Source organism: Xenopus laevis, chromosome 8L (assembly GCF_017654675.1).
Source record: "Xenopus laevis strain J_2021 chromosome 8L, Xenopus_laevis_v10.1, whole genome shotgun sequence".
Lineage (NCBI taxonomy): Eukaryota > Metazoa > Chordata > Amphibia > Anura > Pipidae > Xenopus > Xenopus laevis.
In genome coordinates, this window is record NC_054385.1 from 48,811,093 (window position 1) to 48,833,939 (window position 22,847).

The window sequence follows — 22,847 nt, forward strand, 5'->3', positions numbered from 1 at the left end:
GAAGTCAGGGAGTTTCTGCAAAGAAACACTGAGGTGTTTTCTGACATACCAGGTTGTACAAATTTGATAAAACATGATGTCATTACTGATCCTCAGGTTCGGGTCCGCCTTAAGCCCTATCGGATCCCAGAGGCCCGTAGACAGGCAGTCGACGAGGAAGTGCAGAGGATGCTGGATTTGGGGGTAATTGAGAAGTCTGTAAGTGAGTGGAATAGTCCCATTGTGCTTGTTCCTAAACCAGATGGGTCTATACGATTTTGCAATGACTTCAGGAAGGTAAATGAAGTCTCAAAGTTTGATGCTTACCCTATGCCAAGGGTTGACGAGTTGATTGAACGACTAGGTCCTGCTAGGTACATAACAACTCTTGACCTAACTAGAGGGTATTGGCAGGTACCAATGTCAGAAACAGCTAGGGAGAAAACAGCCTTTTCTACCCCACAAGGGCTCTTCCAGTATGTTCGTATGCCATTTGGCCTCCAGGGGGCCCCAGCCACGTTTCAAAGAATGATGGACCAAATTCTTAGACCTCATCAACATTTTGCCTCTGCTTATTTGGATGACGTGGTCATTTTTAGCAGGGATTGGCAAAGTCACCTCCCCAGAGTACAGGCCGTCCTAAATTCCATTAGAGAAGCAGGCCTGACGGCAAATCCCAAGAAATGTGCCCTAGGTTTGGAAGAAGCCCGTTATCTGGGGTACACTATAGGGAGAGGTGTTATCAAGCCTCAAGTGAACAAGGTGGAGGCAATTAAAGACTGGCCCCAGCCACTCACTAAAAAGCAGGTTCGTACTTTTCTTGGTATGGTGGGCTATTATCGTAGGTTCATTCCAAATTTTGCAAGCAGGGCTGCTCCTTTGACCGACCTGACCAAAGGGAAAGGGTCCACAATGATTAAGTGGGGACCAGAGGCAGAGGAGGCATTCCATGATTTGAAAGTGGTTTTATGCCAAGATCCAGTGTTGGTCGCACCAGACTTCAAAGAGAAATTTGTTGTGCAAACTGATGCCTCTGGTGTTGGATTAGGTGCGGTATTGTCACAGTTAGTTGGGGAAGAAGAGCATCCAGTGGTCTACTTGAGCAGGAAGTTGACCCCTGCAGAAAAAAATTATAGTATTGTTGAGCGGGAGTGCTTAGCAATTAAATGGGCACTGGAAGCTTTGCGGTACTACCTTCTGGGCCGCCAGTTTGTGCTCATTACGGACCACTCTCCCTTAACCTGGATGTCACAGGCAAAAGAAAGAAATGCAAGGGTCACACGTTGGTTCCTTTCCTTGCAGAATTTCAATTTTACAGTGGAACATCGAGCAGGCAAACTGCAAGGTAATGCAGATGCCTTGTCAAGGGTCCACTGTATGGTGGCTAATGGTGTCCGAAACCCCGGGTTCGAACAGAGGGGGGAGGTATGTGACAAAGAGCTATGTCCCAATAGGCTGCCTGTATATGATGGGAGGTATATAGCACCCAGCCTGAGGTATTGGCTCCTTTAAATCTCCAGGGTAAGACAGGTTAGGACCCTGGAGCAAGGATAGTTCAGTATGCTGCCCAATTAGTCCGCAGGTGGGGCTGTTTAAGGGAGCCTGGCGGGGAGTGGGGGTGTGTTGTACTGGGAGTCAGAGAGAACCTCTGAACACACGCTGTGAAGTGTTTTGTGAACAAACTGTGTGTTTGACTGCAACTCCAAATGGCAAATGTTTGTTACCATCGCAAGGAACTTTCCTATGGACTGTAACACCGCAAACCGGTGAGGTTTACATTATTATTTGACTGTTTAGCACGGAAATTGTGCCTGTTTAAGTTGTCTGGTTTGAACAATAAAACCCCAGGCAGGAGCCTGTTTCACTTTTGTTGCAAACCCAAGCCTCCTGTCTCCTCTGTAAGAACTGTTTTACCTGAGCCCTACCGGCTGCTTTGAGCTATTCCCCACAGGTGATATCCATTTTCAAGTAAAGATTTGGTTTTCGTTAAGTTAAAAGGCTTTATTAGGACATTCATAGGCCTAACGCGTTTCATGCCTGTGTGGGCACTTACTCATAGCCTGTAGGTCTCCCCCAGGTACAATCCTTTTAAACAGGTGTCGACCAATTAAAATACAGTCTTGACCAATGGGTGAAAAGTTCAGTACAAAGTGCAGAACCATTCCGAATGTATATTACATTGATTACGTATCAAGAGAAAGGACCAGTAGAAATGTGCTACACAAATCACCCCATGTAGAAACTATATGGGGCAAATTTACTTAAGGGCGAAGTGACTAAAGCAGGCGAAAATTCGCCAGTGTGACTTCATTTCGGTACTTCGCCGATTTACTAACGGTTGCTGGTGTAACTTCGCTAGCGAAGGAGATAGACTCTAGCGGTACTTCGCTCTTGTGAATGGACGTAGCTATGCAAATTCACTATGATGCGTATTTTACTGAGCGTTACATCTTACGCCAGACTTGCCTTTGCAACCTCAGACCAGGTAAAGTGCAATAGAGTAGATAGGAGTTCCCAAAAAACGCTAGCGTCTTTTCCTTTTTCAGGGTGATAGGCTGCAAAAGAGCGAAATTTTTTTTTGGGGTAACTGGTTCCCCCCCTACATATGACACATAAACTAAACAGTGGACTCATGTGTAGGGCAATATAACAATTTTATTTTATTAAGGTTTCCGGACTTGTGTAATGTATTTGCTGCAACATATACATTCATTGAACTTTAACTTCCCACCGTATGCAAATTAGGAAACACTAGTGCAACTTAGCTTCGCTTGGCGCAGTAACACTAGCGCAACTTCGCCAGCGTTCAGCGCCCTGGACGCAACTTCGGATTTTAGTGAATTAGTGTTGTCTTGGCAAAGTGTTCTGCAGTGAGCAAAGTCGTCCCTGGCAAATTTTTGGAAGATAGTAACTTTGCCCATATATATCCAATAGGGAGGAGGAAAAATGAGAGAAAATTAGGGAGAATAATAATAATAAACACTAAAGAGATTACACACTCAATTTATAAATGACCAATACAAAAAGTTGTGTTCTACAAATTCTTTAAAAAAAAATAAGCATGCGCGAAAATATCCTTATACCACTTAAAATTTTAAGGAATATCTAAAATACAGCTTAGGTGTCTCTCGTTGATAATGAGTATAATTTGTTTAGTATAGTTTGAGCTCAGAGCTCTAAAGTCAGACTCTTTTTCAAACCACTTACTTATTGCGATTACTAATCTGAGTGAATGAAAAGAAAACCAGTTGATGTTAACCTAGTTGCTGGAGGCTTCTGCTTTGTTAGCTAACAGCAGTCTTTTCAGTCTCACCCTGTTCTATATCCCCATAGTGATAAGTACATTGTCTCCTTTTCCACTCGCATCTGTTGCATTGTGTGCCACGCACTTTAGCTGCGGACCCCTGACCTCCAAAGCCTCCTGAGCCGTATCTCGCATGAAATAAACAACCACAAAATAATAATATTACCAACAGCAACAATAATAATATTTATAATATTACTATTTGCAAGCTGTCATCCTATCACAGTCCCGGTGCTTTGGTGTACTACAATTAACATGTGCACTGTAAACTGAGAACAGAGAAAGAAGCAGCCATGGCAATATCATTTCCCTTGTGCCAAGAGGAGGATATTAACAACTGCCGTTTGCTTTCGTGCCATAAAACTAGCTGCCAGCTTCAGTCATCGGAGTTCATCAAGTTACATAGAAGTCAATGGCATTGATGCCACGTGTACATCTCTCTGTGTTGTAAGGGCTACAGCGAAAAAAATCAATTTGTCGGGTCTTTAAGTGAATTAGATTTATCTTTACAATTAAATATACAAGCAAATTCTGCTGGCTCTGACTGTAAGTCACTGGTGAGCCTCTGAACCAAGGCATGTTGCAGAAACAAATTGATTGCAATGACATTGCCCCCTAACACCAAGCGATGGAGTAATATATGTTGCTACAAACAGAACCATTAAATTGTTCAAGGTCAACGTTACTTCCCAGGAACAGGTGAAAGTGTCAAAACGCACACAGACGTCGTCATTCTCCAGGCTGAACCCTTCCTTGGCAGCAGCCTGAGATCTTACATTTCTAAAAGTGCCCCTAGGGAAAGGCTTCATTTAGCCGGGGCTAGCCTTTGCATTTATGAAATAAGAAAAACCAGTTGATGCCGGTGTGTTTGTAACTAACCCATAAAGCAATAATACAGGCAAAGGGGGGAAAAGAACAACATACATAATAATTTACATAAGTATATGGGTATTGAGACTAATGCCCCTTAGGGTAGGACTATACAAATGATTTTGGCGCGATGTGTCTGCATCCGACAGTCGCGTCAGATCAACGCTGCGACAATTCTATCTCTTACCTTATTTCTGTCGCATGCATCTTGTCACAGGCGTTTTGTCGCAGCGCGTCGGATCGCGCCAAAATCTTTCATGTAATCCTACCCTAAGGCTTGAGTTTACTCTACTCCCAAACGAAGTTCCTGAGGAGTACATTTGAGTAATGTAAAAAAAAAAAAAGTCACTCTTGGAACCAATAAAAACCTACCTGGTGATTGGCTGTTATGCATTACTAGCAGGGTCGGACTGGCGCTGGGGGGCCCACCGGGTTACTAACCTCCAGGGCCCCCCACGTGCATGCACGAACATTGGAGTGCACGCCGACGCGCTGCGTGTGTGCGCACACTACGCAAACTACGGTGCGCATGCGCTACCAGAGCTGAAAATTATTTTATTTCTGGGGGCTGGGAGATCAGGGTTGTGGGGTCCAAAGATTGGGGGAGGGGGACTGGGTCGGCTGGGGCCCACTGGGTTTTTTCCCAGTGTCCCGCCGGCCCAGTCCGACACTGATTACTAGACCTGTATCAGACTTTCTTTTATAATAGCACAATAATATCCTAACTCTATAGCAATGTTTTTATATAGCAAGTATGTACAGTATATGAGGCCAACAGCATACACTGATACTGACAGGGGTTGTGCACTTCAATTTGTATGATTCAAATTCGATCGAAAACGGACCTATTCGGCCAAGAAAAAACTTTGATTTAATTTCGGTTGGTCTTTTTGAATTTGAATTTCCACGTTTTTCAGATTCGAAATTCGACCCTTGATAAATCTGCCCCTTAGTATGGTGTAGAGGGCGATATTCTGAGACAATGTGCAATTGGTTTTCATTTTTTATTACTTGTGACTTTTGAGTTATTTAGCTTTTGATTCAGCAGCTCTTCAGTTTGTAATTTCAGCTGTCTGGTTGCTAGGGTACAAATTACCCTTGCAACCATGCACTGATTTAAATGAGAGACTGAAGTATAAAAAGGAGAAGCCTGAATAGAAAGATGAGTAATAAATAATAATAATAGCAATAATAATATATTTGAAGCCTTTCAGGGCATTTGTTGTTCAAATGGGGTCAGTGACCCCAATTAAAAATCTATAAAAAAATGCATAATGAAGACCAGTTGCTTACAACTGGCCATTCTAGAACATAAAAACGTAAAAGTTAACTTGAAGGTGAACCACCCCTTTAAGTTCCACACTGGCAAAGATAGATAAAGAGGCTATGGTTTGGATAATTCTGCATATAATTTGCTAAAGGGCTCATTTAAAAACAATGGGAGAATTTGCACTGGGCAGTAACCCATAGCAACCAATCAAATTGTTCAACCTGCAACTGGATGAAAAAAGCCATTTGTTGATTGGTCGCTACCAGTGACCGGCCTGACCTCCTAGGCAACCTGGCCGGTTACTGCGCTGACTGGGCGTGTGTGCAAGCGCGAATACCAATAGACACACAAACACGATTGCATGTACCAATAGACTCTGATGCGAATACACACACACACACATGCGTTTATAGGCGTGCAAGATCACCCAATCAGGAGAGGGGACCAGACTAGGAGGCAAAGTAGGTACATGGCGCCCCTCCAGCTTTGTGCCCTAGGTACGTGCCTACTCTGCCTACCCCTAGTTCCGGCCCTGGCTGCTACAGGTTACTGCCCATGTGCAAATTTGCCCAGTGTTTAAAAATTAGCCTTATGTTCACATTTATTATTAGTTTGTGGGAACACAAACTCATTTCTATTTTTCTGCACGGTTTGGTAAGCAGGGTCTAGAAACACAGCAGCCAATCAGATGTTTTCTTCTGGATGTTACTGAATGTCAGATATGGTATATCAGGTCTAAACCTATAACAACCAATAAGAGCTCAGCTGGCTTTATAACACATATACAGTATCAGAAGTCCTGAAGCTACTGTAACAGTGTAGTAACTGGTTAAAAATGTGCTTTCGTTATAGTAACCAATAGCATCTACTTGGACTTATATCCTTATAAACGGTGAGTAGTGATGTCATCACTTATAAATGGTGAGTAGCAATGTCATTTTGTCACATGACTCACTAAAACTTGTGTATTATAGTAAAGTACCCCTTGCTGGAAAATATGAGGATAATAGAAGTAACTTAGGAGTTCTATGACCTGTATAAAAGGCCTCGTACTTTTATATGGTCATTGAACTCCTCAGTAACCTTATAATATCCCTATAGTTTACAATAGAGAGTACTTTATTCAATATATATATATTATGGCCAGGGCCGCCATTAGAAATCACGAGGCCCCGTACAACAACATTTTTGGGGGCCCCTGGGCCCTGCCCACACTCACACCCAGAGCCGGGCCAACCCAGCCACGGCTGCGTGCGTGCTTGGGTGCGCATGTGCAAAAGTGCGCTTGAGTGCGCATCCCCGAATGTACGTGCGCACATGCGCAGAAGCGCATTATTACAAAAAAAATATTAGTGGCAGTCAGGGAGAGACGGGACCGGACAATGGGGTAGGCGTCAGAGCAGGTACGTGCCTGGCGCCCCCCCAGCTTTGCGCCCTAGGCACGTGCCTACTCTGCCTAGTTCCTGCCCAAGCCCCACCCCATATCCCACCCACTCCACATCACAGTTAAAAGACCACACAGACATCAGCGCTAAAAAAGTAACACCCCCCACACACAAGTTATAAAAAGCTATTGATGGTCAGGGCCCCCTTATAAGTTAAAAAAAATTGGGGCCCCAAAAAAAATTGGTGCCAGGGCCCCCTTACAAGTTACAAAAAAAATTGGGGCCCCAAAATTTTTAAAAAAAAAAAAAAAATTGGTGGAAGGGGCCTATAGAATATTAAAATAATACATTGGTGGCCAGGGGATTGTTTTTGTAACTTACAAGTTACAAAGAAAATTGGGGCCCCCAAAAAAAATTGGTGCCAGGGCCCCCCTTACAAGTTACAAAAAAATTGGGGCCCCAAAATTTAAAAAAAAAAAAAAATTGGTGGAAGGGGCCTATAGAATATTAAAATAATACATTGGTGGCCAGGGGATTGTTGTTGTAACTTACAAGTTACAAAAAAAATTGGGGCCCCCAAAAAAAAATTGGTGCCAGGGCCCCCCTTACAAGTTACAAAAAAAATTGGGGCCCCAAAATTTTTTTAAAAAAAAAAAAAAATTGGTGGAAGGGGCCTATAGAATATTAAAATAATACATTGGTGGCCAGGGGATTGTTGTTGTAACTTACAAGTTACAAAAAAAATTGGGGCCCCCAAAAAAAAATTGGTGCCAGGGCCCCCCTTACAAGTTACAAAAAAAATCGGGGCCCCAAAAAAAATGTAAAAGATTTTTTTACATTTTTTTTTTTAAATGGTGCAAGGACCCCCCTTACAAGTTACAAAAATTGGGGCCCCAAGAAAAATTGGGGCCACAAAAAAATTGGTGCCAGGGCCCCCCTTACAAGTTACAAAAAAAATTGGGGCCCCCAAAAACAAATGTAAAAAAAAATTTTACCTTTTTTTTAACAAGTTACAAAAAAAATTGGGGCCCCAAAATTTTTAAAAAAAAAATTGGTGGAAGTGGCCTATAGAATATTAAAATAATACATTGGTGGCCAGGGGATTAAAAAAAAACAAAACCACAAACTGTTGTTCAGTAGAATTGAACTCGAGGCTTCAGGACTTCAACTTTGCCTCCTTTCGGGACTTCGGGTCTTTTTGCCGCTTCATGACTTTAATTTCGGCTGTTTTCGTTACTTCGGGTCTTTTCGCCGCTTCGGGACTTCGGCTGTTCGGCTTTTCAGCACCTCCGCATTCGGTAACCTGCGAAATGGCCGCACGGCTCGGGCGCTTGTAAGGGGGGCCCGGCTCTTTCAAAAATGCAGCAAAAATGCCCCCCTTCAGGCTTGGGCCCGGGACACTTGTCCCCCCCCCCCCCCGATGGCGGCCCTGATTATGGGTATAAGATTTGGTAACTGAACCTAATAGGGGTGGTGATTGGGAGCGGTTATTGCTACAAAAAGAGGTTTACTGGATTAAAACACTGGATACTGTAGCCCCCGCGGTTTAAATTAATATTGTTCCTTTTCCCCTTTTTTAGATAAAAGATAATATGTTCAGGTTCATTCTATATACTGTGGAGACTTTGCACTAGGAGCGTTTTGCAATCAGTCCATTTTGGTCCCTAATATAGTGTTTTAATATTTAATGTAATATTTTTATGTGATTTTAAACATTCTTAGTATTTTTTTTATATAAGTACATGATATAACCACTCAGCACTTTATATGTTATATTTTGTCTTGCAGATTGCATCTGTAATGAAATTAAGTTACACCAATGGGATTGAGGTTCACTAATTGGTTATTCCACACACCTGTAAAGTGGTCGTGTTTGGGTCGGTGGGTGTTAGCAGTGTGAGTCCATAAAATGTTTTCACTTTTATATGTTTGTATCTTGAGAAAGGCCCCGGGTGAGGGCCGAAACGTTGATCAAATAAACACCTTGTCTTTTTTAAATAAATCCTGGTGAGTCATGAAACTCCTAACTTATAATATTCTTATATTTTACAAGAGGGGTTACTTTATTCACTATATAATATTACACAATGACATAATATTCCAGTTTAAAAGTCTTGCTGAGGCCCAAATAGCCCCCAGTTCATAAGTAAATGACTAGGTTTGAGCCAGACGAGTGTAAGTTATGGGACACGTTTCGGGTCAAACGGAACCAATAGTTCAGGTATCTCTGGTGTAAGAAGAGTTAGCGGCGCTGAGTTTAGCCAGAGAGAGAGAATGGCAGCAGCAGGCGCTGACACTTGGGACTGACAGATAAGCATTCGTCAGGAGGATGTCAGCCAGTGAGCCCGCCGCTGATTGTGACAGAGGTGGAGCAGCAGCGGCAGAGCTCTTGCCAGATCCCAGGCTTGATCATTCGCCGGCTCCATGTCGTGGCTTGTGGCTTCCTTGGCTCCGCCTCCGCTGTGTCTCGCTCCTCGCTCTGTCTCTGTGGCAGTGTGATGCTGCCTCTTGCAGCCAGGCAGCCGGGGCTTCGCATTCTCCTAGCGCACAACTCCGCTTCAACCGGGGCGGACGCTGTCATTGACATCAGCCCCGCGAGCCCAACTGCCAGCCCTCTGCTCACTGCCACCTTCTGCCCTGCTGCTGCCCTGGCTGCCTGATCGCTCTCAACAGGAGCCGACATCGCGCTGACTCTGTTATGGATCTATTCGACTTTTTCCGAGACTGGGACCTGGATCAGCAATGGTAAGTGCGTTTCCCTGTTTAACATCTTGTGCCTTTGTTACCGTACGTGAGTGCCCCGGCGCTGCGCTGCCTTTAGCCAACTTACTGGAGTTTGCCTGGCGCTGGGCACCAGCTCTTTCTCTCCCTTGCCCTGACATTGCACTGCCCATTTTCCCCTATTGCCTCCAACTGCCCATTTTCCCCTATTGCCTCCAACTGCCCATTTGCCCTATTGCCTTCAACTGCCCATTTTCCCCTAATGCCTTCAACTGCCCATTTAGCCTATTGCCTTCAACTGCCCATTTTCCCCTATCGCCTTCAACTGCCCATTTAGCCTATTGCCTTCAATTGCCGCTGCTCCATTCAATAGACGGGCTAAGTTACAATAGAGACATACAGATGCCTTTGCAATGAACTGGGAGATGCCAAGCGCAATGCCGCTGTCGCCGCTGCTGCTCAACTACAGGTTCGCCCATTGTCACTGGAGGGTTAGTTTATACACCGTGTTGCTTTATACTGTCACCTGCTACTCTTTCTCTGACTTCTGATGCTGATACACCTTGGCAAATGCTTATAACACTATATACGGGTATAGTTATGTATTTACATGCCGGGGTGTGTGCTCCTCCTCCTCCTGCTCTTTCTCTACTACAACTCCCAGCCTCCATTGACAGCTACAGCCCTCCGCGTGACATCATCATTCTCAGCAACGTCATCATTCCTTTCTAAGTTATTTCAGTGCTTTAAGATTCAATGCATCTGCAGTTTTGTGAACTGCAAGCTGGTAAAGGGTCCTGGGAGTTGTAGTTTAGGGCAGGAAGCTGATGATGCCCAATAGGATTTCACTTCAGATCCCTTGTCTAAAAGCCTGAGGCTTCCAGCCAGCAAGTTCACTAAACTGAACTGCTGACTTTTATTAGTAGCTTTCTATTTCTAGCTTCCATGATCAGGCAGATTATGTTCCCTTATCCATATGATACCAGCAGTCACTTGTCCTGTTTCCTTAATATAGCCAAGGAACCTCAATAATCATTATAACGTAGCGTGTAGGTGATTGTGGGTTGGGATGCATTGTTTTAAACAAACTAGCCATCAGAAACCTATTTGGTCCTCATGGGCCCTTATCTGGTTGGCCACTTGGAGCCACACAATAGTGGTGCCGATGGCCACTGAATCCTCCATGCTCCCGGATGACTGCCCTGGCTTACATGTTAAGGGATGTAAACATTCTCTTATGGAATTTAACAAGAAATATTGCTGGTTGCATTTGCTGCTGAAAAGTTTATTTTGGAAAAGTTAACATCTGTGTGCATAGGGTATGGCTTGCACTGTAGCAGTTTGCTATGGAGTACACTGCACTGTCCTGCCTTTATTATTATTATTATTATTATTATTACTGTCTTTGTTAGATGTATTATTTGCATCAGTGACTAGTGACGGGCGAATTTGTCCCGTTTGGCTTTGCTGAAAAATATCGATTTCCCCCTCGAAGCAATGAAAAATTTGCAAAACGCGAATTTTGATTCCCGCGTCAACTCTGACGCTCGTGTGAATTTTGACACTGGCGTTAAAGTCGATGAGTGCCAAAGAATGTTGACGCGACCACGGTTTTGACGCAATCGACTTTTCCGATGCGCGTCCATAATTTTTGACTTCGCCGGCGAATTTTCACAGCAGTTTAACTAATTTATTCGCCGGCTGCAAATCCGCACCTGCTGAATTTACTCGCCCATCACTATCCGTGACACCTCTGTGTTTGCTTTGAAAATTCTACGTCTAAGGTATAATGCTCCCCCTGTTAATTGAGCTGTACAATTAGATACATACATGCAGGATATGTTGATCGCAGGATCTCGAAACTGGTTTATCTTATTTATGTCAAAAAATCATAGTATTGGGTTTCGGGTCGGCTGACCTGCCCCGGGGTTGGTAGTAATGGGTTGGATACAAATATTGGCCCCTATGCAGGAAAAATGTATATGGCTTTAATATGTATTTATATGGAAAAAAAATCCCCAGGTTTTCTTTCCACCTATAATCAGGATTTGATTGTAGAGAGGCTTTTTTTTTTTTTTTTTTACATAGAAAGAATGTGTCAAACATAACAGTGTATGGAAGGCATGCCAGGAATATATTTATTTAAGATCATTTTCCTACAGTTTATTTTAATGTGGTAGCCTATCCTTTCTTTTGCACTGGGGAAGGTTTAACTGACTGTGGTGTTTTGCATTTTACACATATTTGATAACAATTGTCCTTATACTGCTTCTGTGATAAAACGTTGCCTTCTGAGGGGGTGTAAACGATGGACGCGGCTGGCTGAGAGCGTCATTAAACTGTTTTTATATTTCTAGGCATTATTTACTAGTTACCCCCACTACGTAGGCAGACCGGATTTAACTGTGTGCGTGCCACAGTCATGTAGATCTTTCCTAGTGCCGTGTGGATTTAAGAAGAAATGGAATTGTTTATAGAATAGACTATGCTTGAGGCATGCACAAAATAATGACGAGAAGGAAAGCAGGACATGTTACATATTCCTTCCTGCATCTAAGTCTTGTGATCCCAAACAACCTTTTCTTCTTAACTTCCTGAGAATATAGTTGTCCTTGGCTATAATATCCCCATGCTGTTGTTGTTCACCTTTAAGTTAACTTTTAGTATGTTATAGAATGGCCAGTTCTAAGTAGGGATGCACCGAACCCACTATTTTGGATTCGGTCGAACCCCCGAATCCTTCGCGAAAGATTCGGCCGAATACTGAACCAAATCCTAATTTGCATATGCAAATTAGGATTTGGATTCGGTTCGGTATTCGGCCAAATCTTTCGCGAAGGATTCAGGGTTTCGGCCGAATCCAAAATAGTGGATTATTTTTGCATATGCAAATTAGGGGTGGGAAGGGGAAAACATTGTTTACTTCCTTGTTTTGTGACAATAAGTCATGAAATTTCCCTCCCCGTCCCTAATTTGCATATGCAAATTAGGTTTCGGATTCAGTTCGGCCAGGCAGAAGGATTCGGCTGAAACTGAATCCTGCTGAAAAAGGCCGAATCCTGGCTGAATCCTGAACCGGATCCTGGATTCGGTGCATCCCTAGTTCTAAGCAACTTTGCAATTGGTCTTCCTTATTTATTTTTATAATTTTTGAATTATTTGCCTTTTTCTGATGACCCTTTACAGCTTTCAAATGGGGGTCGCTGACCCCGTCTAAAAGCAAATACTCTGCAAGGCTACACATTTATTGTTATTGATACTTTTTATTACTCATCTTTCTATTCAGGCCCTCTCCTATTCAAATGCTGATCTCCTCTTCAAATCACGGTTGCTAGGACCCTGGCAACTAGGATCATGGTTGCTTTGGACCCTAGCAACTAGATTGCTGAAATTGCAAATGGAGGAGCTGCTCAATAAAAGCTACATAACTCAAAAACTCAAAATAATAAAAAATCAAAACCAATTGCAGTATTTAACTCTCTGCATCATACTAAAAGCTAATTTAAAGGTACACAGTTTCTTTAAGGTTGTCAAGTAGTGCAGGGAGTTGTAGTTGTCAAGGAGTGCAGGGAGTTGTAGTTTAACAACAGCTTAAGACACTCCTGTTTATAGCAATAGTCCCTTAAAGTCTGTTTTTTTTCCACTACTAAAAATAGCCCTTGTTTGAAATATTGGCTTTTTCTTTAAAATGAGTATGGAGCTTTGTTTGGAAGATCTCTGGCAAGAAACACGTTGGGGAAGCTGTGTGTGTGTGTAAAACTTCAGTAAAGATCTTACTGAAAAAGTTTCCTTGGATCTGACTCTAAGCTGCTGTTGTACTGATTCTAAGTGGTTTATGAAACTTGTGCTTTGGTACCTTTATCTTTAGGCGGTTAGTGTTTAAATTCGACTCATGGTAAATGAGGGGATTTTTCTGGCCTGAAATAAAAGGAAGCAGTGATTTCCACAATTACAGAAAAGTAATGTTGCTCAGAGACTATTATAAAATGTACAAGAGCATCATGTTCTAGCTTGATATGAGGCCGTGGAAGCCTGTGCAATGCGCATACAGTATTGTACAGCGTTCATTATAAACCATCCCCGGTAATGGGGTTTCTATCAAAAGCAGACATTCATACGAAACAAGGGGCATTGCCATAGTCGGATGTGATGCCAATTTCATATACTAAATTCATCTCCAGTGCTACATCTCAGCGCCAGAAAAAAACCCACCAAATCAATTTGTTTTACTTGTATATCATGTGTTGCAAGTGGCCTAATTACAGCTAAAGCAGCAAACTGCCAGTTATGCAGGAAGAAACATAAACTCTGTAAACTGTTATATAAATAGCAAGTTCAAAGGTCTCCGTGTGGCTGTCAAAACCCGAGAGAAAGCCATCTGCAGGCCAGGTTTCTCTCCTGTATATGTGCACAGGCTCATTGCATACCACATCAGCATGCTCTTTTAACATATTTCCCCAACCTGGAGACAAAAGGTAAACTGTTTCAGCTGCATGCCATACAGTCCTTCACTTGCCTGTCCGTAAGCACAATCTAACACTACTTTCTTTTTTTTTTTCTGTGTAATAATAAAACAGTAGCTTGTACTTGATCCAAACGAAGAAATTAATTCTTATTTGGAAGCAAAACCAGCCTATTGGGTTTATTCATGTTAAACATGATTTTTTAGTAGACTTAAGGTATGAAGATCCAAATTATGAAAAGATCTGTTACCCGGAAAACCCCAGGTCTCGAGCATTCTGGATAACGGGTCCCATACCTGTATATATACATTTTCCAATGCATGTTACATTATTATTATTATTATTATTATTATTATTATTATTATTAATGATGGGCGAATCTCTCCCGTTTCGGTTTGATAATTTGCGAATTTCCCGCAAAATTTGAGAAATGGCGAAAAATTTGCGAAAAATCGTGAAATTGAACGTGAAATTTGAATGTTTTCACGAAATAATAGTGAAAATGAAACGTTTTCACTATAAAATCTATCAATTTGAATGTTTTCACTATAAAATCAAGCAATTCGAACCTTTTCACGGAAAAATTGAGAAATTCGAACCTTTTCACGGAAAAATCGTGAAAATTGGAAACTGGCGAAACCCTGGAATTCGCCTCGAATTCGTACCAGGCGAATTTATTCGCCCATCAGTAATTATCATTATTATTATCAGCAAGGCCACTTCAAATGAGGCTTTCTGCAGCGAAGTGTGAAAATGCATAAACAATTCAGATGTTTAATTCCTCCGTATTACTGTATCTAGCTGCAGAGAAGATACAGTGGAGTCTGGGTAGTCTTGTCTTGCAGTTTGTATGCATGGCTACAGTTAGTTTATTATGGGCCACTGCCAGTTATTGCAGCCAAGTGAATGGCAGCTGAGATGCATGCTTGTGATCACTACATGTAAATTGTCTCTTATTTTTGGCAATGCGTGTTGCCGACTTTAAACAGTTTCCTGGGATTGGCTGTTCATGCAGCCAACCACCTTGAACCGAACAGCAGTGACATTGCAGGGTTCACTTCATTTCACTGCTCCTGCCACACAACAGTACTTTTACCATTGTTATATGTGCTTGTACCTTAGCAGCTTGTAGAATTATAGCAAATGCCAAAGGGGCTACTGTAAGGTCCCATAGACAGTCACTATTTAGTGGGCTGGTGGAGGACTATTTGAGCCTCTGTGTATTTGGAATGCCAGGAGCTATTTTGACTCCCAGTCCAGACCTGCTTAGCAGCCCGAGGTGTAGGGATGTAGCGAACTGTTCTGCGGCGAACTTGTCGCGCGAACATCGGCTGTTCGCGTCCGCCGCAAGTTCGCGAACGTCGCGCGACGTTCGCCAATAGGCGTTTGCGTCAAAATCGTTCGACCATTCGACCATTCGATTGCTAAAATCGAACGATTTTCGTTCGATTCGAACGAAAATCGTTCGATCGAACGATTAAAAATCCTTCGATCGTTCGAATCGAACGATTTTCGGATGTTCGAAGTTCGCGAACTGTTCGCATTTTTTGCCGGTGTTCGCGAACGGCGTTCGCGAACACATACTCGGCGGTTCGCTACATCCCTACCGAGGTGCAGTGAACCGGGCCACTTCAATTGGTTCTGATCTAAAGTATCGGTCACAATGGAGTTTCCTTCATCTCAGATCTTCATCTGCTGTTCCACCCCTGACCATTCATTGCAGATGTAGGAAGGGTGAAGAGAGTCAAGGAGATTGTTTTATAAATAGCAGCTCAGACAGTGTATTTCTGTGCATTTAGCAACAGATATGTTTTGTGAAATTTCTGCCAACACTTTTCCCAAAATGTTTGCTCCCTTGGCTATCTACAGCTAGTTCTAGTCTTGGTCAGTTTACAAAGAAAGCAGAGTCTGGACCAATTGTTTGCCCTTAAACAATAAAGTCCTCTTCTGAGCAGTTTAGTACTATAAATTAATGTTGTCGTTTTAGTGGTTTCTGAGATACTAGCAGTTTTATGCTGGTAATACCAGGCTATCAGCTCAACTGTTTTCAGTGTCAGAAAGCCCAAGGTTAACTAACCATGAAGGTGGCACCTAGTCGGTTAGGGATACTCACATTCTGACTCATAGTGAAAGCAGGTATTACAGGCTAAACTGCTAGTTTCTTAGAAGCCATTAAAAATAGAAAATTAATGTAAATTATGAAAGTGCTGACTGCAGCACACTGAATAAGTCCCAGGGCTAAATATACATAGTGCAGCACCTTAGGGCAGCAAGTGCAGGTAGGAAAGGAGTAGGACATAGCCAATGAAAGATGACTCAAGAATGGCAAAATCAGTACAGGCAAAACCTGTTGTTGTCAATGGGTGCTGGGAGTTGCAATTAAACAACAGCCAGGACCATAGGTCAAACAGCCGTGTTTATATAAATACAATAGTTCTATAAAGTCTGTTTTTTTTCCTACTACCAAATATTTTGATTGGAAGATTTCTGCCAAGAAAAATGTCAGTCAAACTCTGCATAGTTAATATTGTAACGCCACATCATTGCAGTCTAAAACTGCTAATAACTACAAATCTATTAAAGTAGAAAATGAATGTAAAAAATAAAATTGCTTACAAGAGGCACTGTTACATTCATTTTATATTATGGTCTTTTTGGCTTTTTTTCTGTGAATGAACTTACTGGAACAGATGTCAGACAGCCCCTCTTCAATGATACTTAGTTGCAACCAAATCATAGTAGAAGCGTGCAAAGGGATTTTATTTGTTCGGAAAAGTTTCAATGATTAGTTGCTGTTTCTTGTTAGTGAGTCTCTGCTACAGAGTAACCAGCTGAGCCTATAGTTCCACAGTAAAATGGAATTGCAGCTACAAAGGCATCACATTCCAGTTTTATTTTACCTAGTTTTCCCTGTCAGGTTACTAGCTGTTTTCTTTTTTTTAATATGATGGGCAACCAATCAGAGCTGAATATCCCAAACAATGGGGCTAGATGATCGCTGGGATATTTTCTGTTTTGGATACGCTTAAAACACTATAGTAGGGTGACCATTATAACTAGTGATGGGTGAATTTATTCGGCAGGTGCGAATTTGCGGGGAGTTTCTGCGTTTCGCCGCCGGCGAATACATTTGCGAAATTGCCGCAAAAATTCACCTGAGTATTTTGAAGCCAGCAACAATTCTGACGCTGGCAACAATTACACGCACGCCCTTTAATGTGCGTCAAATCATCACCGTCATCGGAAATGTCGCCAGCGGCGGTTTTTTCCCCACAATTTTTTCCGCGAAACGGGACAAATTCACCCATCACTAATTATAACCTAGTTATTAGGCAAGGAAGTATAAAACAAATAGTGGAACGCATAGGAGGACCAGAAAAAACTGTGCTTAGAGCTTTTAGAAGACCTGAATCCTGTATGAAACCTTTCTTCTATTGAATTACATATTTCCAGTTGGGCCTTGGCCACCAGCATGTGCAAATTTGACAGCCTGGTGTAAAATGTACTGTGGGAATTTTAGAAGTTCTAGTGTGAATAATTGTTTTATTGTTTTAGAAAGATATGACAGAGAGAGAGAGAGAGATGGTATATGCTGTTTAACTAATACAATGTATTAAATATAATATGGATATAAATGTATTTATTTAAGGAAAACTAACAATTTTATTTAAGGAAACTAAAATATATAGCATTTAAAAATGTAAGGTTGTGTTCGTTAGATTGTAAGCAGGGTCCTCTTTACCCCCTGTAATGGCCAGCTTCTATTGTACACTGCTGCATAGTATTTTGGCACTATAAATACATGTTATTAATAATAATAATAACAAGAATAATAATAGATCGGCAATCTTATTTTGTTGATGCATATGTATTGACAAGCCCTAAATACAATCAGTGTCTAATTGGCCTGCGCAGCACAAACTAAGGAAGATCTTTTATGATATTATCAGACATACATTATAAAAATATATTTTTATTGGTAAAGTGAATCATCCCTTTATTTTCCGTTGAATAGTCGGTAAATTATAAGGACATCGTTTATGGTCTCCACAAAGCATATTGCCATTGTAGCCATGTTGCTTGCATCAGCAAAGTTATTCTCCATGGACAAGAAATGAACGGAGTCCTCTTCTTATGACATGTTGAAAATGCAGACACAAAGACATCTAGTGCTTGTGATGTCATGTAAGTGTTGTTGTCCCGGTGTGCTTGTGACCCGCAAGCCAGATTGTTAAATTGCCTGTATACTGCCCACTTTTATGAACTGTTAAGGGTTTCTGTGTTATGAACAACTGGGGCTACAGTGTGAAACTTTGCTCACTCGCTACGGTGTCATAAATTGCTGGTTTACATATGAGGTCTATTACTGGGTCTACTTTTGCTGCCATGAAATGCTTGGGTCAGTGTGTCATTAAAAACAATTGTTCAACATTGTTGTGAAATGCTGGGGCCACTTTGTCATGCAACTGTATTGTGAAATGCTGGCGTTAGTGTGTCATAAAATGCTGGGGCTCACTGGTTGATAAAATGTTGGGCCCACTGTGACTTATCACTGGTTGTAGTTGGCCGCAACTAGGTGGACAGATTTTATGTTTGGATCTCCTTTAAAGCTGTAACCAGTTAAGGGGCGAATAAATTTGGCAGAAAAATCCGCCACGTCAAAATTGTCTACACATAAAAATTGATGCACGTCAAAATTATTCGGACGCCCATTGACTTTAATGCATTTGGACCAAATAGTTGTGCATATAAAAATTAACGCTCATGTTAAAATGGATGCATGTCTTGTTTTGTCGCCAATTGACTTCAACGCGTTTCACAAATGTTTTGGCGAAGTGAAACCGCACAGATTCGCCTATATATATATATATATATATATATATAGGCGAATCTGTGCGGTTTCACTTCGCCAAAACATTTGTGTCATTTTTCACGGGACAGTCCCGATTCTAAGATAAGCAAGTCTCTTGGGAGACTCACAGTTAAAGGGCAATTCACCTTCATTAGCTAAACTGTAATAACACATAAAAACCACAAAAATCTTTTCAACCTGAAAAGGCTGGGGACAGCTGGGAAACTGACAATATGTCTAGCCCCATGTCAGATTTCAAAATTGAATATAACAAAATCTGTTTGCTCTTTTGAAAAATGGATTTCAGTGCTGAATTCTGCTGGAGCAGCACTATTAACTGATGCGTTTTGAAAAAAACATGTTTTCCCAAGACAGTATACCTTTAAGAATGATATTATGACTGTAACTGGCATTGCTTTTCTACACTGCAGAAGCCAAAGCAGAGATGCAGGGATACATGCAAGCTTATGGTGACATGCACAAGGCATACAAACTCATATTTTTCTGGTTACCAGCCTGCAAACGGTAATAACGAAATTACTCTTTTTTGGCAGGATTAAAGAGGAATTGTTGTTATAGGAAATCCAATAATTTGTAGTGACTGCTTAATGAATCTCATTTCATTATTGTTGCTTTTGAGAGAGATATAAAAAGGTTTTCTTAGTAGTAATGAGTGAACTTTTGGACAATTTCATCCAAAATGCATTAGTTAATAGCAATAGCATATACACTACCTTGTTCTCAACTGTACTTCATAGATAACAAAGACTCCTATGACAGCTCTTTAGATAGATGGGTCAAGGGCTGGGGAGCACTCCAATTCCATTGATTGATGAGAGCAGATACTAAACATATTTGTGTTTATTTTTTTGGGGCACAACAGACTGGGGGAAATTTACCAAAGGGGGCGAGGTAACTAACGCTAGCTAAAATTTGCTTTCTCCTAGCAAATTTACGATTGACAAAGCGATGGCGGATTTTCGCCTCTTAGTTAATTTGCCGCACTGTGTTTGATCACCTAAACAGACTGCATGGTGAAACAGTAAATTTTGCTCCAAAATTGTATTGGGCAAAAAAATGTGCCTACCTCAGGATAACATTCACTCAACAGCAATCAACCCAACATGCTTTTTGTTGGCACTGGAATCAGCCAATTAGGGCAGGTGAAATACTCTGTTACATTAGGTAAATTGTTTTCAGTTTACAAGACTTTGGATCTGTGTGCAAGGTTCAACTTGGCTGGCGGGATATTGGGAATACATTCCTCATGAGCCCCCTGACACAGACCTGATCCCGCCTCGTCACTCCCCGCTTCCCTCAGCCATCACTCCTTACTGCCCCCTTACCCTGATCATGCCACAAGTAAGCATAAAGGGCAGTGGTGTACCTAGATATTAGTGGGCCTAGTTAATTTTAGGGCCACCAACATATCCAGAGTTTGTCCTGTTTTACAAATTGATGTTGAAATTTAGCATTATTTCGGCCTCATGGGCCCCCTATACCTCCTAGGCCCCCCTGCAGCCACAGGGTCTGCTTTCTCTGTAGTTACGCCCATGATAAAGGGGCACATGGGGTGGAGGGACAGGCAGGTGGACCGCAGAGGCCCCGGAGGAGGTGTGACGGCCCCTAGTGTAGCAGCCCTGGTGGGTCTCACACACCCCAGTCCCACACTGTGTAAAAGAATGTATGTCCCTACTGGCACCCAACCTCAGGGGCCCCTCCTCAAGAAGGAGCAACACTATCCAGGTGGGAGTTTCTAAGTTGTTGCCACCACCCAACCCCATCCATGCTTCATAGACAACTAAACACTCTGACTACTGTTCTTCTGGTTTCAGACATTAGTGCTTAAAAAAAACACACAATTAAGTATTTTTATGCTCAGATCCCTGGTCTCGGGCGATACCAGGAAGACAGCACAGTTAGTGGTACTTAAAAGGTGGCATGCACTATAGATTATAAAAGGGTCACAATCTTCAATTTAGAGAGTCTAAAGTAAGAATTCAGGGAACAAGTCAAAGTCTTTAGGTCCCTCGAGGATCCAGTTCTCTTGTGAATTTGCTCATCTGAACGCTATACAGGTACGGGACCTATTATCCAGAATGCTCGGGACCTGGGGTTTTCTGGATAATGGATCTTTCTGTAATTTGGATCTTCATACTTCATGTAAACATTAAATAAACCCAATAGGCTGGTTTTGCTTCCAATAAGGATCAATTATATCTTAGTTTGGATTAAGTACAAGCTGCTGTTTTATTATTACAGAGAAAAAGGAAATCATTTTGACAAATTTGGAATATTTCATTATAATGGAGTCTATAGGAGACGGTCATTCTGGATAATGGGTTTCAAGATAATGGATCCCATACCTGTCTTTCCTCATGCCAATGCAGTACCACTAGGCAAGGTTATTAGCATAAGCAATGCATGTAAGAAAGTGCTAGTCAGGCACTTGTGGTTTTATAAGAAAGACAGCCAGCCGTTGAAAATAAAAGGGAATGATGGATTATGATCCTGAGAATAGAAGCCAGACAGGAAAACACCCAACTTTTGGATTGGATTTCATCATCTACAACAATTGTTTGAATTGAGCTTCTCATGTTAAGAACTGTGGCAGCCATAACACAATTGCTGCGGCTCAGCTCTCCATAAGAGATCTTATCCCTTCCTAAGCTGGAACTAGTGATCCTTCCCTATCCCTTCCTTAAATAAATCATTCTCCAGAAGGGTCAAAACACACACACCAAAGAAAGGTGACGGCTTATGTTTCAAAAAACGACGTAGCTTGTCTTGCATTTTTTTTTTTTACACGGGCATGGCTGTATCCAAATGTTTATACTGTTACATTTTAGAAGCATTCGTATTGCAACAATAAATCTGTCTTCAGTTACCGACTGCACAATTTCACGTAAGTTGGATAAATAATGAGTACTCCGGATACCTATTAGTTTTCTGACATTGTGGCAGACTGCCATTAACAGAACTCAATATTCTAAAACTCCTAAATGTATTTTCAGTGCCTGATTTATTTCCGCTGCAAAAAAGAAAAAGAAATATATGTGATCTTTTGCACGTCCTAAAGAACAAGTGGGCAGTTTTCCTAAAGTTTTCTTTGCAGAGACAAATGGAGCAGCTTGTGGAAGGATTTCTTTAGGATGGAAGGATTTCTTTAGGATATTTTATCCACTGAATGAATGAAAGCACGAGACCTCTTCCCAGGCCATTCTTGTTTCATTGGCACACAAATTATTTTCATTTTTTTCCCCTCTGTATTCAGCGTGCATGGTGTGGTGGTGCCTGGTAATCAGATGTTGAAACTGATTCTTTTCCTATCTCTTTCCCATGAACCTTGTGACCCTATATTAACTGTTAGCAATTTAGTAGAGCTGGGGGGATGGTTTTTAACAAAGAAGGACATAGTCTGTGCCGTTGTGTTGTACATAATTTGTATATTTCTCCCTGGTTTTTTTTTTTACATTAAATATATTAAACAGCTTTGTATAAAAAGTACCTATTAAATGTGCACCAAAAAGAACAGGTATTCATTTTTGCAAAAAGGGTTTCCATAACGGTGGTTAGATTTCATAATTTATTAGCCTTGGTCCGAATATCTGATTTCTGGGTAGCTCGTGCGTGTGATGAGAGCGGCTTAACACTGTGACGGAGGGTAGATCATTCAATTGAATAATAATTATTTCATGAACCATATCTGTCTCACATTAACCAGCACTAATAAACAGATTACCGGAGCTACAATCGCATTTTGGGCTACTGCTGACCTTAGCTTTGACAAGGCTAAGTATTTTGTACGTATTTTATTCCACATTAATTAAGCGATGTTGGCAATATGCAAGAATGAAGTCGGCTTATAACGCATTTTCCCCAAAGAGCTCCTCTCTATAAGGCCATTCACTAATTGGGCGTTCGTGACATGAAGCCGTTCTTTTCCTGCCCCTAAACACCATTGAATCCATTAAGATTTTCACCCAGTTTTCAGTTGCATTTT

The 22,847-nt window shown here is 41.6% G+C and overlaps 1 protein-coding gene across 2 annotated transcripts in view; it reads left to right on the top strand.

Moving 5' to 3' along the window:
• The window catches only part of aff2.L (AF4/FMR2 family member 2 L homeolog), a 352,995-nt gene that overhangs the window by 20,990 nt on the left and 309,158 nt on the right, over positions 1-22,847 (top strand). The window contains exon 1 of one of the 2 annotated variants that reach the window (XM_041572754.1): positions 9,287-9,553. The exons of the other annotated variant lie outside the window; for it this stretch is intronic. Within the exon in view, the coding sequence (XP_041428688.1) occupies positions 9,507-9,553 (47 nt within the window). The 5' untranslated portion in view covers positions 9,287-9,506. Of the gene's footprint in view, positions 1-9,286; positions 9,554-22,847 lie in introns of those variants that run through there. 2 annotated transcript variants of the gene reach the window in all.